At 40.4% G+C, this 18,772-nt stretch overlaps 1 protein-coding gene across 3 annotated transcripts in view; it reads right to left on the reverse strand.

Annotated features, from left to right (window-relative positions):
- MITF (melanocyte inducing transcription factor) overlaps positions 1 to 18,772 on the reverse strand; it is a 276,732-nt gene that overhangs the window by 246,035 nt on the left and 11,925 nt on the right. Inside the window, exon 1 of one of the 3 annotated variants that reach the window (XM_074198756.1) lies at positions 5,067 to 9,568. The exons of the other annotated variants lie outside the window; for them this stretch is intronic. Coding sequence (XP_074054857.1) covers positions 5,067 to 5,077 — 11 coding nt within the window. The 5' untranslated portion in view covers positions 5,078 to 9,568. Of the gene's footprint in view, positions 1 to 5,066; positions 9,569 to 18,772 lie in introns of those variants that run through there. 3 annotated transcript variants of the gene reach the window in all.

The raw sequence follows: 18,772 nt of genomic DNA on the forward strand, positions 1-18,772 counted from the left end.
CCTTGCAGTGATGTTTCCATCAATAAACAAACATTGCTTAAAAACCTACTAAATATGGAATACCAAAAAAAAAAGTAAACTATCCCTAGTCTCAAGGAGTTTATAGTCTAGGCAAGAGTACAGTATGTGCATATCTAATAATTCCAATATGAGGAGGAGTGAAGGGAGGTGCCACAGTAGCCTTGGAGGACTCAGCTGTTGAATGAGCCACAATGAACACCCAAAGAGTGAATGGAACAGCTCCTGCCTCAATAAGCTTCCAGACCCAATAGAATATTTTTCAAATTTACCAAGATCATTCCATTTCTGGTAAAGGTACTGGAAAGATGCAGAAGGTGGCAAGAGTTTTTCATTTGATTCCTATTGGCTAAAAACCAAGGAGGGCAAATAATTGTGTGGGGTGGGCCTACAAACCGAATGGGGTGAATTAGTAAAGGAAAGGGGTGTCCATGACTGAAATGTGAGTGAAACTCCAAGATCTCACTTTCAACCTTTTCAATCATTCAGGTCTCACTGTTGAACAATGTTAAAAAAAAGTTTCTCATAAATGATACAGATTCTACTTTTAAAAACCTAACTCAGGGGGCGGCTAGGTGGCATAGTGGATAAAGCACCGGCCCTGGCGTCAGAACTACCTGGGTTCAAATCCGACCTCAGACACTTAATAATTACCTAGCCGCGTGGCCTCAGGCAAGCCACTTAACCCCATTGCCTTGCAAAAAAAAAAATGTAAAAACCTAACTCAGATTTTTTTTCTCTATTCAAAATCTCATGCTCCTTTCACCCCAGCCCACCCCCACATTACTGTTCAGTTATTTTTCTCCTCCCCCCACCCACCTACTTCACATTCAATTAGGGTTGAGTAGGCCCATGGTAATGTGTGAAACTTGCCAGATAACTTGCCCTTTTCCCATGGTTTGGATGAGATGGACACTAAAACCTTTCTTACTTGAATGAGTCCAAGGATCACCAAGACTTACCTAGTCTGAGACTTGTCCCTACCACGGTCATCTTAAATATCCAGAGGTCTTAAGGAAATGGAGGATCCCGCGTCTAGTCATCCGCCCGCCAAAATGCATCTGTACAATTTCTGGGTCTTTCCACCAACCCTGCAGCTGACTTTATTTTTAGATATCTCCCCCCATTAGATTGAGAATGCCTTGAAACCAGTTATCTATCTTGGGGGGGGGGGTTCCTATTTTGATCCCCAACACGTGGAGAATTAGGACAGTGTTTAGTCCTGTAAGTTCTTAATAAATGTTGTCTCATTCATTCATTCATTCAAAAGAAGATACATCTTTGATTCAAAGAGCCTAGTATCACAAGTCTAAGAAGAGATACATCTCATTCCTTTGACCTCAAGATTAATTACAACTCCGTTATCCCAAATCAGTTAATGATAATGTAAGTCAATAGTTTTATATTTTACAGTGATTTCTTCACAATCATCCTATTTCTACTTTCTCCAGATCATAGGGGGTCCAAGTCAAGATCTGAACTAAGGAGGATCATATATTTAAAACTGGGAGGGACTTCACAAGTACTTTCCTTCAACGCCTTCATTTTACAGATAAGGAACCTGAGGCCTATACAGATCTATTGACTTGGCCCAAATCTTAGAAGCAATGAGCAGCAAGACTGAGATTTGAACACAGAACCTCTGCATCTTACACCAACACTCCTACCTCTAGCCAGATGAGGTGTTCTTTCCACTATAAAATAGTGGATTATTAGCATGGATTATTAGCATGCAGAAATACTATAAACTCTATAAAAACAAAGCAGGATTTGACATCAGGGGGAGTGCAGACATAATTTCATGAGGCTAAGGAACTCCCAGTTCAGAAAGGCCTTCTGCCAAGGCAGATTATAACTCCTCTGCAATCTGGTCACTGATGGAGAGCACAGAAAAGTCATGTGATTTGATCATGATCATTCAATCAATCATTTATTAAGCACCTACTATTTGCAGTATCCCTTGCAACTTTTCAGTGTTTTTTTCTTATATTTCAAGAAACTTATTTAAAGAAAAACAAAACTAAATCCAAAACAGAATATAAATTATCCTTATTTCTAGGCACTGTAAAAGGTGCTAAAGATACATGTACAAAGACTATAATGATCCCTCTTTGGATTACTTTATAGTCTAATCAGAGAGTGAACAAATCCAAATAAAAACACATACACAACATAAACATAAGATTAATAAATACATACTATAAATAAACATGAGTTCATATATTCATGTATGTACTATGTATGTAAATATGTATGTGTGTGCACGTTCATGTCTAAGTGTGTGTATGTGAACACCCCTGTAATGGAAGCCAGCGATCTTCAACCTTCAATCTTCAAGGCTTCCTGCTTCCAAAGCTTGAACTCTGTCTCTCCCAATAAAGCACTCTCTAGCTAACCTGCTTCCTTCTAAGACAATTCTTTCAGTCATGGAATTATTCATCCCTCCTTTTTTAAATCTAGTATCTTCTCTATCCTTAAGGAAGACAGAAAGGGACGAATCATCTCCTCCAAATCATCCATCATCTGTGGTTTCAGCCAAGGACACCTAAGAAGGAGGGGGGGTGCATGTTTATTTGTTAACTGGATTGTTTTTTTTTATTTTTTAAATGCTTTCAATGAAAATTAAATGTTAATCTTTTTAAATTCTCAGATGTTTTAGTTAAAATAAACAGTAGGACCTGAAATAAAAACTTACCAAAAGCAAAAAAAGTTAAACACGAACATGATTTTAACCAAATAATAACCCCTACAACACTATAGTAATTTTTTAATATTCAAATGATGTCTAAAAAAAAAAAAACCTGAGTACAAAACAAAATATAGCCTGTGTTTATTTCCATGTGATATAAATTCATATTCTGCTCTTACTCTGACAGGAGAGCAGAAAACAAAACCGACACTGTTCACCGAAATCTTAGATAAAATTCATTGAAATGATCCAAATGGTTTTCATTCCAGAGAAAATATTAAGTCAGCAGTTTGCATAGGATGGCATTTCCCAAACAGACAAAATAAGCGAAAACAACCCACAGAGGAAAGTACGAACGCTGAGGCTTTTCAAATTCTGTTCCAGCAAAATTGCAATAAAGTCAATACCCCGGCACGGTTCCACCCCAGTGCCGGTGGCTGTTTAAAGCTCTCCTCCACTAAATATCCAGAGGAGACTGGTGGGGTGATGTGACATGGTCAGTCAAGGGACTTGGGTTCCAATACTGACTCTGCTTCTCACTGCCTGTATGACTCTGGGCAAGTCATTTATCCTCCATAAGCCTCAGTTTCCCCATCTGCAAAAATGCCTCCATGATCTCTGAGTCCTCTCATCTAAAATTCTTAAAATAATCACTTTGCAAAAGCAAAGTAAGAGGGAAGGAAGTCAAGGGAATAAAAATAAAGTAGAAATAGTAAAGTTTATTGTCAGAAAATGGGAAAATGGGGAGGGTGGTAAATCAAGATCACAGTCAACCAACACTGAAAGTTTGGTGCCAACATGAATGAAATTTAGAAAAGCAAAAGAGGATGATCTGGGAGGCAGAGGGGGAGGAGAGAAGAGTAGAGAAAGCTGGACCCCAACAAGGGCTCTGGAAACATGTCTAAATGAATCACCTTCTAACAGTCAGAGGCTGAAGGGTGAGAAGGGAAGCTAGCTGAGTAAAAGTATTCTATATAAGGGAAGCCATTTAGTCAAATATTCCAGACCATCCACTGACTGTATGAGGCTGCCCGGAAGGCCAAGAAACTGGAAGTTTGGCTACTCTGGGTCCAGGGTTACTAACGGGCAAACAGGAGGAGCAAGGAGAGTTTACAAATTATTCCTGAAGGCTAAAACTATTACAGAAAAAAAAGGAAATATTAAAGTTGTCATCTGAGCCCGAAGAATGAGACTGGTTTTTCAAATCTCATTGTCTTACAGTATTAGGAGCAATGGTTATTAGCAAAGAAAAGAGTAAAATAAGGAAGTGGTATTCTGACAATTTCTGTTAATCCCCACCGGCTGAAATTCAAGAAATTGGGTGACATCAGCATGTACAGTGACAGCCAACCAGGATGACAGAGCTTGGGCTGCGGCTCCTTTCACCTTGTTAAATCACTAAGGGGAGGTTGGAAAAGGTACTGGGCATCACCCCAGTGGGCTGGATGGAGAAACAATAAGGCCCTCTCATTAGGAAAAACACCCATCGGCAACTCCAAAAATAGCCCCTGAGAGAGAGGGAAGGAGAGAAGGGAAGATGATAAGAGCAGATCCACATGGAATCATGATCTGTCAACAAGCCTCCTTTTACTGTGGCCAATGGGGGTGGGGGGTGGGGGTTTCAAAGAGAAGGCAAAAATGATTCCTACCCCGAAGGAGCTCACACTTAGATTAGAGAAGCAACATGGCAACAACTAGGGACCAATGAGATGTTCTCAGATAACTTCCCAAAAATGTTTGCTGAAATAAGCAACCAATCTCTCTCTCTCTCTCTCTCTCTCTCTCTCTCACAGACATGTATGTATGTATGTAAACATGCACGTAAATATATGTGTGAAGTATGGGCAGTCATCACATAATGTGATGAAAACATGCACACATTTGTGTCTATTTTATATATATATATGTGTGTGTATATATATATATATATATCCTGATGTGTATTCTTATATCTGAGAGTATCCACCAAGAGTCAACTCAATGATAAATCAAAATAATCCAGTTTTCCAAGGAGTCAAGATTCTACAATCTGAGTCAGCCCCATATATACCATCTCCAGACTCACTGGCATGAACTCACTACCATGTGTATGGCAGGCTCTGAGATAAGGAGGCAGTCAAGGCAGTCGTGCCCATCATACAGATAGAAAAAGCCAAGCATGGGGAAGCTGAGAGGCTCTCCCGGGCCCCTACCACATGAGAGTCAAAGAGCAGAGCTGGGAAATCAGTGCCAACTCAAACAAGTTTCCACTCCGAGGTCTGAACCAAATGCAGAATGAAACCCCCCTCAACCCTAACGACAAGACTCAACCAGCCAAGGAGCCGGCCCAGCGGCGGGCACGATGACGAGAAGCACTCACCCGGGCCGCATCGACGCTCACGCCAGCCTCGGAGCCACGCAGAACTGGCTCCAAAAGAGTTTTGTTGGGTTTTTTTTAATGGAGGTGAGGTTGCAGCTGCTCTGACAGAGGTTTACAAGCACCTTCTCTCAACACCAGGAAGGCTAAATTAGAGATAGGGTGATAATTAATAGGATCCTCCCGCAGCAAGAGAAGGCTGCTTTGGCAAACCAGTAATTGCTGCCTACTTAAAATGACAGGGAACTCTGCCAGGGAGGAGGGAGGGAAGCAGGGAGGAGGGAGGCGTTAATGATTGTAATCATGAAAGGGGAAAAGAGACTCTCCACTTCCCAGCCTGAGCCCAGGGAGCATCCCACAGGATCCCGGGCCCTCACTCAGTGCTGCCTCCCTCACCTCTGTCTGGATCCTGCAAAGGACTCGGGAGAAGAGGGATGTCCCCCTTCAGGGAAGACAGAGAGAGAGAGAGAGACAGACAGAGAGACAGAGACAGAGATAGAGATATAGAGACAGAGAGACAGAGAAAGAGAGAGAGAAAGAAAAAGAAAGAAGAGAGATAGAAAGAAAAGAGAAAAAAGAGAAAGAGAGAAAGAAAAAAGGGAGAGAATGAGAGAGCTCTATAAGCTGATTTAAAAAAAAAAAAGATGGTTAAAAAGAAATCTCCTCCTACTCCCTCCCCCATTGGGTTGCCATAAACTACCAAGGCAAGAGTAAGATACTCCTAAAAAATTCCCAAGTATGGAAATTAGACGTTGCATTCCAACAAGCATTGTGAAGAGCCTACTATGTGTCAGGGACTGGCACTAAAGATACTTCTCAAAAAAATAATCCTAGTATTATGGAATTGAATTTAGGATCTATATCAGAAAAGGGACTTGGGAATCATCTAGTCCAACCCCAGTATTTTACAAATGAGGAAAATGAGGTCCAGAGAGGTTAAGTGATTTATTCCAACCCAAGCTTCCTAAGAGTTTGCACTGGTATGGGGGGGGGGACCTATCACCTGACTGCCACGCTTTTGAAAATGCCCCACAAGCCAAGAGCCTCTTACTACAAGTTTTACGATGACGACGGAAGCTGCTTATTTCACCCATCCCAATCCAACATCAAAGCAATTTCCTTGTTTTTTAAATGCCTTCTCAAATTATTTTCTACAGCAGCCATTTAAGGAAGGACAGAAGGGGGTTAATAAGGTGATGGGCAACAAGGACTCACTCCACTGCTCTAGTTTTAACTTGCTCCCCAGTAGCAAAATGATGGGAAGGCAAGGATGAAGGTGCCCAGGAGGGGAAGGCAAAGATGGACTGTGATCGACAATCCTGGATAAAGTATCCATAGAAAAGAGACCACAGACGCAATCCCTTCACAGGATGACTGGGTCAGGCAAGACACCCTAAAAAAGACATCTCATCAATCCCAATAAAGTCTGTCCCTGGATTCTGAACAGACGTCAACAAGTAAGACTTTCAAGTTTCTCAAATCCAGATATGCTTCTGCAGGGGTAGATAAATGGACCGTTGGCTTTGAGTCAGGAAGTCTTGGGTGCAGATCCTACCTCAGAAACTTACTAGTTGTGTGGCCCTGGGAAAGTCACTTAATTTTTTTCGGCTTCAGTTTCCTCATTTAATTTTCTTTTTATTTTAACAAGCATTTATTCCATGCTTATTATTTGCCAAGCTCTGGGATAATTGCTCCACAAATATTAATTCATTCAAGACTCCCAACAAGCAGGGAGGGGAGGTGCTATTATTATCAGATGAGGAAACTGAGGCAGACAGTAGTTAAGTGACTTGCCCATCTGAGGTCACGTTTGAACTCCAGTCTTCCTGACTCAAAGTCCACTGCACTACCTACCGAGCTGCCCATCTTCAGTAAAATGAGATGAGCATAGTGCCTGGCCCATAATTGTTGCTTAATAAATTGCATTGTATTGATTGTATTGATAAATTGTATTGATCTATTGATTGAAAATTGATCCTACCTCAAAGAGATGGTGTGATCAAATGAGATATGAAAAGTGCTATGCAAACAGTCAAAGGCCTCCAAAATGTTAGCAAATAGGATTCTCATAAAAAGGACTTCATAAACATGGTTTCACAATTGTTGAGAATGACTAAGCTATTCTTGGGAACTAATTTTGCAGGCAGGGGTGGGGGGAGTAGAAAAATTTCTCACTGGACAAGAAAAGGCTGCCTTCTTTGAAGCCCCTGCTGGATCACCAAAAGAAAGTTCATTTCAAAGGAGAGGGAATGTTCATTAAGAAAAACAAACCCACAACTCTGTAAATAGCAAATGGAAAAAAAAGCCTCTTCAGACATTCCCCTTCATTACCCTCATGGTCATAAAAAAACCGGAGGCATGTCTTGCCCATTACTTGATCGCCCATAAAAAAAGTGTTAAGGACAGTCTGGATTGGAGTTGTAGCTTGTTTTGTTCTCACCACATAAACAGCAGGTGGATTTTACATTTACACACACACACACACACACACACACACACACACACACACACAGAGAAACCACTGAACTAATAGACTAGGACTTATAACTTCTTTTCTCTAAGACCATTATACCTTTTAATTGACAAATATTTAACTCAATATTTTTCACTGACTAATACTCCTCACACCCACAAGTCAAGGCAGAAGTTCATTACGCAATATGGAGATGGTCCAAAACCTCTGGCATGCCACAGATAAACACCCCAGGCCAGACTCGAATGGCTGGAGCTTAGAGAACACTCACATGAAAACCAATTAACAGACCCAGTCAGAACTAAAGCTCTGACAATCAAAAAGTTGTCGGCCACGGTTGCCAGCTGTCGGACGGCTAGGGAGTATGTTTAATGTAGAATGAGAAATGCCAAGAACTATGCTGCTTGAACCGCCCATATTAATCATTATACTCATCCCAAGGGTTAAGGTCTACTCTACCACTAGACTTGGGCTGTCATCACCCAGGATCTTCCTGTCTTTAGAAATCCTTTTATAGGACCTACCTGGTCTGAAAAGCTGTGGTCACCAGCCCTAGATGGGTGTCCCTTATTTATCTTGGACTCAGAAGTTGAACCCCACCTTGAATCATCTGCCTTCACCTCATTAGATGTCTAGTCCTCTCTCTCCTCTGGAGGATCAAATGGAGTCACCCCCCCCCCCAACAATGACAATAATGTCATTAAAGCAACATGACCAAACCCCACTGCAAAAGTTCAGCTGATCACCCAAAGATAACATTGTACCTTCAGAACTAACTGCCCCCTATGATGTTATTTTATCTGATATCAGGTGTTGTGGCACAGCAGTCAGGATACGCCCAATGTGATTTGTTCAAACAGAAACCCAACTTTTGCCTGATCAAAATAAATTTCCAAGAAAATGGATTTTTCCTTCTTTATATAGGCTAGCAGATTTTAAAAAGTCAACCTTGTCTTACCTTTATTCACTGGAAGACATGGGGAGAGTATGGGCTTCCCCCAAAAAAAGATACACCCACTTAGCTAATAGATACCAAGATGTCAATTCCTCAGTTCTGATAAAAAGGACTAGACCCAATGTGTGACTAACTACAGGCCTATTTTTAAGTCAAAAACCTCGACATTGGATTTGTAAAGTAGGCATTAAGTTCTTTAAATGAATGCTAAAAACCTAGAGAAAGGTCTAAGGACTTGTCTTTCTGCTGCCAGTTATAAATAAATATCCTTGTTAAGGTGACTAATGCTACCATCCCATTTCTCACCCTGAGAAAGCTCCTCTAAGCTACAAAATCATAGGTTTAGAGCTGAAATCTAGTCCAAGCTCATTCAATGTACAGATGAGGAAACCAAGGTATCAATGGGAGAAGTGACTTGATAGTACCAGTAGAAAGGGGTAAAGTAGGGATTTGAACTCAGATCTTCTAACTCCAAACACTATGTTCTTTTTATGTGATCAAGGCAGTCCTGGAACTCTCAGAGACCCATCTTGGGTCAAAGAATCCAGGGAGTTCCAGTTGGAAAAGGCATCAAAAATCGTCCCATCCACCCTCATTTCATAGAGTCCACACCTATTCTCCTGACAGTCTATCTGACAAAGGTGGCACCTCTCCTACTTTCTCCCTCTCTGTCATTTTGGAGACAAGGAAGAAAACCCAGAATTATTCCAATTCACCAAGAACAGAAATAAGAATCTCTGGTCTTTCAAATTCCCTCCACCTGAATGTCCAAGCAATAGCTGAACCAAACACACTTCCAGAACTGTTTTCATTGGGCCCAACTCAACCCTGACTCTTCCCTTATTTATGATCCTGGCCTGCCCCAGTCCTCAGCCTCCAGCTCAGCAGAGTAATCATGTTCACCTACTTAAGAGTTGGAAAGGATGAGTCCACATTGCTTCCATTTTCTGACAGCCCATGTACTTTATTTAACACTCCATGTAAAGCATGCCTTCTTTATTTGCCATGTCTTACTTTGGGTTTTCCTTTCATGTGACTTTACTCAACCTAGAATAAAGCATTTCCCTCCCCCCCATCCCAGAGCAAGGGTTCTAAACCCTTTTTTGTAACATGAATGCCAATGGCAGTGTATTTTAAAATAACTGAAGGAAATAGTAAATTCTAAAGAAGATCCAAATATATTTTTTCCAAGTTCCCATTCATCTCTCTTCCTTCATCTTTTTCTTCTTCTTCTCCCCTTCTCCTCTCTCTCTCTCTCTCTCTCTCTCTCTCTCTCTCTCTCTCTCTCTCTCTCACACACACACATACACATACACACACACACACACACACACACACACACACACACATATATTTCAGAGAGAAAGAAAAGTAGTCTAATCCTTCTTTCATTTGAAAAAAAAAAGTATTAAGAGAGCAACAAAGACAAAAAGAGAAACAGGGATAGAGAGAGGAGAAAAATAAAAAATAAAGACAGACAAAGAGCTGGAAAGAGATGTAGGAGAGAGAGAGAGAGAGAGAGAGAGAGAGAGAGAGAGAGAGAGAGAGAGAGAGATAGTAGAAGCAACTACAGATTGGCAATCAGATGACCAGATCTGTTATTTTATCTGAGAAGGGTGGTTGGCCAAGCTGAGGTCTATATTATCTCTGAGGTCTCTTCCAGCTCTAATTGTCTTCAAAGCTATCAAGTCAAACTGGGAAGAAGTCTACAATGTCCCCACATTGTATTTATAACATATCTGGCTTTCAGAAATATTCCCCAGTCTGAAGGGCTGTTATTAGATCACTTATGCTATGAAACATTCCGTGTCAGTTAATCAATCCATCAACAATCCATCTTGAGTGTCTCCTATGGGCCGGGCCTGCTTTCCTGGCCTCCCTTCAAGATTCAGCTCAAATGTCACTTTCACCACCAGGCCTCTCTTGATTCCCCACAGCCCCCCATACCCCCAGCACCCCATTAATGCCTTCTCCCTGCCATGACCGCACTCTCTGTCCTGTTCCTTCTTTTCCCCAGTAGTCTTTTTACTCTGCAGATGCTGCTGCCCCTGTGGCCACCCCCCTCAACTGCTGAGTCCTTGCGGTGGACTCCCATTGAAGGGAGAGGCCAAAGGATCCATGATCAATTTGCACCCCTCTTTGCCACTGTTTCTCTGGTCCCTGCCATCCTTTTCCAGCTTATACAATCTTCCCCCATTAGAATTTAAATTTTAAATTAGAATTTTAATTTTCTTTAAGGATAAAGAAAATTGGGGGTAGGGAGAGAGGGGGAAGAATCGATCGTGCTTTTGAATTTCTGGCATTTTTAACAGTGTATAATAAATAAATTTTCTGTTTCTATCTATTACCTTCCACCTAGACTCTACATATTTGTATCTATGTAGTTATTTGAGGGTCTTCTCCACCTTAGAATGGAAACTCCCCAAGGGCAAAGACAGTGTCTCTGTCTCTCTCTGTATCTTGGGTATCTCATGATAGTCCTTAATAAATACTTCTGATTAACAGCTTCTATGCTAGGTACTGGGATCAGAAACCCACAGAAAAGATACAATTTCTACTCTCAAAAAGCTGCCTCTTAGGGCAGCTAGGTGGCGCAGTGGAGGCCCTGGAGTCAGGAGTACCTGGGTTCAAATCCTGTCTCAGACACTTAATAATTCCCTAGCTGTGTGGCCTTGGGCAAGCCACTTAACCCCATTTGCTTTGCAAAAAAAAACCAAAAACTAAAAAGCTGCCTCTTTTAGATCTGGGATTCTTAATTCAACTCACAGACCCCTTTGGCCATCCTAAAATTTTAAAAAGCAGAGGATTACAAAGAAAACAAAAAGGTATTGATTTTTTTTTCCATTCACATGTATAGATGGCCTGAAATCTTATTATTATCTTATTCAGAGCAAAGCTAAAGCAAAGTATATTAGCTCCCATCTCAGACCCAGAAACCTAGACTCCTTACTTATTAATGGCAATGGGCAGTTGATCCTGCCTTCATCATCTCAAGACACAGCAAAATGAAGGTAGAAAGAATCCTGGTCCAAGAGGCCTGGGCATGGAGAATTGCCTTGGCCCTTGGTGGTTGCGCGACCCTGGGAAAGTCTCTTCCTTTACCTAAACATTAATTTCTTCATCTGTAGAATTGGGGGCATCCTTCTAACTCAAAGATAGGCAATAGAGATCTGGCTTCAAAAGTAGGAAGTCTTGGGTTTGAATCTTAACTCTGACACATACTGGCTTTAGGCAAATCACTTAACCTTTCTATCCTCTAAGCAACTCTCTAAGTCTGGGTTTTTTGCTCATGGACACACAGTAAGTTTAGGGTCACATCTGAACTCAAGTCCTCCTGATTCCAGTCACTATCCAAGACTTAGTCCTCTATTCATGTTATCATGCTGTTTCTTATTCCAATCAAAATACTTCTCAAAAGATCTGCAAAGGAAGGTAGGACAAGGGTTCTGCCCATTCTGCCCATTACATAGATGAGATAGCTTTCAAAGTCAGCATCTGAACACATCCTCTGTTTCTTGCACTATTTCTCACTTAACTGGCAGTGAAGTAGAAGTCATTCCCAAGTTTGTTTAAAATGATTTCAACCAGGAGTGGCTAGGTGGTGCAGTGGATAGAGCACCAGCCCTGGAATCAGGAGGACCTGAGTTCAAATCTGACCTCAGACACTTAATAATAACCTAGCTGTGTGGCCTTGGGCAAGCCACTTAACCCCATTGCTTTGCAATTCCAGCTCTGCCTCTCAATAGCCAGAGTTCTGGACCTCTCCAAGCTTCCTGTGAAAGGAGGCAAACACTCTGAAGTACTTATCTCACAGAATTGGCCATGATGAAAGATTTTTGTTGGATATTAAAGGTTATAGAAATGGGAAGAGCAAGTTTGATTTTACTAAAAATAAATTGCACCCATTTCTCAATTTTTTTAAAGTAATCAATTAATGAAAATTTATTAAGAACCTACTACGTGGGGCAGTTAAGTGGCACTGTAGATAGAGTATCAGTCCAGGAGTCAGGAGGACCTGAATTCAAATCTGACCTCAGATGCTTAATAATTGCCTAGCTGTGTGACCTTGGGCAACTCACATGAAAACCTCATTGCCTTAAATAAACAAACAAATAAATAAATAAATAATTTTTTTTAAAAAAATGGTCTACTATGTACCATACTAGTGAAATAGTTTACTTTCCAGAAATCTTTCTTTGTGACCAGTCAAAGTCACACAAGTCAGTTAGTACATAAAATTATACTATTTCTAGCTATAAATAAAAGATAAAACTGAGATATTATTGTTAATACATTTTCACTGAGACCATTCAGACTTCCATATTATAATATTCACATTTACGTAGAACTATAAAATTTGAAAAGTATTTTCCTTACAAGTAAAAGAAGCAATATTATCTCCACTTTACAGACCTTGAAAATTGAGTCACTGAAAGGTTAAGTGATTTGCCTATGGTCAAATAAATTTCTAAATTAGGATTAGAACCCAGCCACTCTTGAAACATTAAAACTAAGTTAGAGAATATACAGAGAAATATATGGAGAAATACAGCTGCCATCTAAAAAGGTAAAACCTATTGGCTTGGTCATGGCTTTCTACTACCAATGGAAGAAAAAATATCAGAGATGGGAGGTGGGTGTCATTGGGTGTCACTATGGAAAAAAGGAAAGACAGTACTCCCAGAAGTGAAAGAATACTGATACTACAATGATGTGGGTGATGGGTCTAAGCTGCCTCCTGGCAACTAGAGAGATGCTGAGGTATCCGTAAAATGGGAAACAAGAAACCACGAGCCCTAGGTTATACTTAAGCTATTAAAGGCATTTCACAAAAATGATTTCTCCACTTCCACCAACCTGGAGCCCAGTGGCTTGAGAGCCATGATAATTCTGTGATGCCAATTAGTGCCTCTCATGATTAATTCCTGCACCAACCTCAAGTCTGTGATTATGATGAAAAGAAAATTCGCCAAGAAAGATAACGACAATTATCCTGGTGCCAACAACAGAATCAACCTCTCACATGTAAATAACACGTGCCATTTTTAAATACTATTCAACTCTTGCATCCCCATCAACCACAATATGGCTTTCATTCCACCCTCAACTACCAAGGGACTGATTATCTAGTTTATGGCTTATTCTTCCCCTGAAATATTCTTATATTTTCATATTATCTCTCTCATTAATATATATATATATATATAAATCTCTCTTTTCTTTCTTTCTCTCTTCCTGTATCTCTCTCCCACTTCTATCCCTCTTCCTCTTTCTCTCTATCTCTTCATTCTCTCTCTGTGTGTCTCTCTTTCTTTCTCTCTCTGTCTCTCTCTCTGTCTCTCTCTCTCTCTCTCTCTCTCTCATTCTCCACCCTCTCCTTCCTCTCTCTCTCTTTGTTTCTGTGTGTGTCTCTGTGAATCTCTCCTGTCTTTCTCTCTCTCTTTCTCTATCTCTGTATCTCTCTCTCTCTCTCTCTCTCTCTCTCTCTCTCTCTCTCTCTCTCTCATCTATCTATCTATCTATCTATCTATCTCTCCTCAGGCCCTCTCCCTCTCTCTCCCCCTTTCCCCCTCCCTTCCTTTCTCTCTTTTGTTTCCCTCATTCTCTGTCTCTCATTCTCCAATCTTCTCTCCCTTTCTCTCTCTGTCTCTTTCCCTCAAATCTCTCTCCCCATCCCTGTGTCTCTTTTCCCCTTTCCTCCTCTCCCTCTCTCTTCTCTTCCTCTCTTTCCTTCCTTCTGTCTCTGTGTCTGTCTCTCCCTCTATTTTGCTCTTTCTCTCTTTTCTCCTTCCCTTCTTCCTGACCACTTCCTGATCAATGAAGTGGAAAGTAAAAGAAATTGGATTTAACCCTGATAACATATCTAAATAGATTAAGCAACAGTGGCATTTTGAACTCTCCAAGGAAAATGGAATCTGGAGATTATCTCAGAGATTTCATTTGTCTAGGCAACTAACCTTGCCCCAAATTTCTTTACCCTTTTCCCTCGAGATGTGACAATGCCACATGAGTATAGAATAGCAGTTTAGTGGGATTACAAGACTGTAGAACAGACAATAAGAAAGAACTCTAGCTCAATGATGACAGAGTAAATCCCTCCTCTGGACAAACCAGTTGTTGCAATCTTCCTATTCATGGCGACCCTCACTTTGGGAGGCTCCCAACCTCTACACATGGCCTGGAATTCATTAGGAAGGGAGTCCACGCTGAAGGGAGCTTTTCAAGACTATTGAGTAGCAATTCTGTGAAAAACACAGTGGGTCATGTGGGTATCTCCCACAACCACTTTCATCCATCCGTTTTTCTCAATAAAATTACTGGTCAGATGACTTCAACATGTTTGAGGCTCCACACTTTGAATCGGAATTAAAGTAGCAGCTGTGTTGTGTGCTTGCCACTAGGTTTCTCTAAGGAAAATCAGTTCAGGAAATCCAAGTCCCTGGGAAGTGGTTTGGAAAAGCTCGAAAAGTCGTCTGGAACTTTCACTCACTTTTCATTTAGTAGGATCTCTCCCTTTGGAGGAGAGACCTACTAGAAGTTCATTACAGATCCCAAGTCTTTAATGTGAATTTGTCTAATGGACCCTTTTACTTCTACTTACTAAATGTCCTGTCTTCTTGGGCCAGAACTTGGAGTCCCAGTAGGCACCCATCCCAGGAAGATCAAAGGCAGAATGAAAACTCCCATATACATACTAACATATCCATAGAAGCATCTTTTATAACAACCAAAAAAAAAAAATCACTGAACCTCTGAACCTTAATTTCCTCATCTAGATAATGAGGGGGTTGGCTAAGATGACCTATGAGGTCTCTTCCAGTTCTAAGTCTATGATCTTATGACCTCTAAAGTTCCTATCTGCTCCTAATTTATGATCCTATGATTGAGAGGGATGGAACAAATTGTGTTATATAAATACAATGGGATATTATTATACCCAGTCTCAATTTTATCTCTGCATCTTCAGTGCCTAGCCCAGGGTGTGATACACAGTAGGTGCTTAATGAATGTTTGCTCACCAATTGACCATTCAGAACCACAAAAAAAGGAGGAATTCAGAGACACAAGGGAAGACACAGAAAGTGATGCAGAATATAAGGAAAAAAATGCAGTGATTAGAATAATGGAAAGTCTCCAGTAAATTTCAATTGTCCACTTGTAAGAAATATTTTGGTTTTTCTATCTCCAGGGTTAGGCACATAAAAGATACTTAATAAATGTTTGATAAATTGGATTGAATTAATATGAAAAAATATTAAAAGATATTTAAACTTCTTTAGCCCCAGAGAAGAGAAGAAAAATCATATTTCCCCTTCTCTTGGTAGAGTACAGAAAGATACAAATACTGGGGTCATTTTTCCCATGAATTTGGCTTAACTATTCTTCTCAGTAACAAGAGGGGATTCAATGGGAATAGGGGATCCATTAGGAAATAACTGGTATCTAAAAAAAAGGGATTAATAAAAAAGTTTAAAGTAAAGTTATTCAACACTGGGATAGACAATTCAACAGCAAGAGTATATAATCTTTAAATATTTACATTCAAATTTGGGTGTGAATGGGGTAAAGAAGTGCTCTAAATTTTCCTCAATAGAAATAGAAATTTGGGGGAAAGGAGGATTTGAAGAAATTGAAAACTCATCACATGAGTGACATTGCAAAATGGCTCCAAGGAAGTGATGGATAGCTGCTCCAAGTATGTTATATTGGATTTCAGAGCCCCACAGCCTAAGAGATTCCCCTAAAGACAAGTCACCTGAAGTCTCAGATACAAAAACATAAACACAAACCCCACTGGTGATTCAGGGCATTACAATGAAGTTATTTGCATTCAACTACGTAGATAGTATGACCAAAGGTACCTCACCAAGACCAAGCCCACTTGTTAGCCCAAAGAAAAGCTTTGCGTGCCCCACTTACCATATCAAAATACAAGGCATCATTAGTAACACATTCCCAGATCACATCATTATCATTTATCTAGATGAAATATTATTAGTGTTTGTCTATCCTAAGAGGGGTTGGAATGGCCAGGCCACGATGATGTAACTTGTGGTTCCAGAAAGTCTACAGACTGAATTTTCAACTTGATACAAACCACTGGGCACCATCTTTAAGTTTCTTTCAAATGGTACTCAGTACACATTCACTATGTAAATAGCCACCAGCCAGCTGCTTATGGTTTATAGGGCCTGTTCCAGAGAGCTATTTTAGATGGTTCCATTTCTAAACGAATGATTCAATAACACAAGTGTCTCACCCCCACCCCCACTCTCACGGTAATGACCTTAAAGGATAACTCTGCTTTCAAGTGTCCTCCAGCTAATTAATTGCCACATATTTTTTATTAAACAGTTAATACAAAACACAACTCGGCATACTAGGGATAAAAAGACAAAAGGCAAGCTAGTCTGCCCAATGGAAGCTTATTTTCTACTGGGGAGGGGGCAGGGAGAAGGATATAACATTTACACAGTTAAGGACGAAATACTTTGAGGAGGTAGCTTAGGACTGAAAGAATATAATAATAGCTGACATTTCTATCTCCTGCCAAGGAGCACTATAGTTGCAAAGTTTATATGGATCCCAGTACAGAGGCTCTAAATTTAGAGCATGACCATACACAAGAACAGGTTCAAATGCATTCTAATTCGATAGGTACTTAGGGTTGCAAGCACAGGAAATGCAAAGGCAAAATGGAAAATGGTCTCTGCCCTCACGGAAATTCAATTTACTTTATCACTTAGTAAGCAATTATGATCATACTCTGGGAATACCGGGAAAAAAAAGTAAAAAGGTCTGTCCTCAGGGAGTATATAGTCTACAATGTACAATCCAAATAGAATCTGGAAAAGCTGATTATGACATGCAGCTTTCCTTAGAAACACTAAACTATTTTTTTAATGTCATTACATCTAGATGGCAAGAGAAAGGTCAGAATTTGTCAATGGACATGAAAAATACTGTCAGCCCCTTTGTGGGCTTTGATTGAGGTCACAAATTCTGCCATGGGGGTGACTGAGTGGTATAGTGGAAAGAACACCAGCCCTGGAGTCAGGAGGACCTGAATTCAAATCAGACACTTAATAATTACCTAGCTATGTGACCTTGGGCAAATCACTTGACTCCACTGCCTTGCAAAAACCAAAAAAAAAAAAAACCATTCTGCTGCAGAGATAGGCGGCGGGCTTTCTTCAATTACAGCATACAAGAAGAGGAAGCAAGATCACCAAGGATCCTTTAAACAGATAAGATTTCATGCAATGCCATGAGTTTTGGGTTTTTTTTTTTAAACTGACCCAGTCTTGAGATAGCTCTTGTCCTGATGCCCCATCACAGTCACAGGAGCTGGGGAATCTCAAGAGTGAAAGGACCTCAGACAGTATCTTATCCGAGTAACTGATATAATAGCAAAGAAGATTGAGTCCCTGAAATTGGACTTTCCCAGTCACACAGAGATTGTTAGTTTGTGAGTTTGTTTCTCAAAGAGAATCATGATATCAGAAAAGTGTTGCCAGGACATGCAAGTGATTTGAATTCAAGCGAGAGAGGGGTTGGTTAGCTAGAGACAGAGGGCAAGACTAGAACCCAGGTCTTCTGACTCCCAAATCAATCAGGTTCCCAAATCTAATGCTTCCTGCCAAATCTGACAAGAATTGCTCCTAAGAGCCTTCTCCACCTCCTTGTCCAATTTTTAAACTTCTATATGACTTCCACATAAAAAACTAAGTCACTCAGGCTAAAAGTTTCTTCCTCACCACAAGTCTTCCTCTAATTGGTGCTACATTTTAGTTTCATATTTTATACACACACACACACACACACACACACACACACACACACACACACACACACAAACTTTTCCCTGAATCAATCTCCTGTCCTCATCATCTCATCTCTTAAATGTATGCCGCTGCCACTGGTGACAAAGGGAACTGGGTAAGAGTGTGTGGATGACTCAATTCAATCTATCCCTACTTGGAGCAAAAACTCATTGTGCCTAGACTACTGAAATTGGTCCAACAGCATCACTGCCTTAAACCAAAGGCTAGGACGTGGACCAAGATCAGCATCCAAAACAGAGTTCTACTAGAAGTCACATAGCAGCTTGTCTAGAAAGTCAACCTATCAAGACTAATAGTCCTATTAAAAATCATGCTGATTCAAATCCATCCTTAATAATTACCTAGCTGTACAAAAACCAAAAAACAAATAAGATTTAAAAATCATGCTGAACTATATTAAAATCAACAAGTATTTACTTATTAATATATATTTTGG

This window comes from Macrotis lagotis, chromosome 8, assembly GCF_037893015.1.
Source record: "Macrotis lagotis isolate mMagLag1 chromosome 8, bilby.v1.9.chrom.fasta, whole genome shotgun sequence".
NCBI classification, from domain to species: Eukaryota; Metazoa; Chordata; class Mammalia; order Peramelemorphia; family Peramelidae; genus Macrotis; species Macrotis lagotis.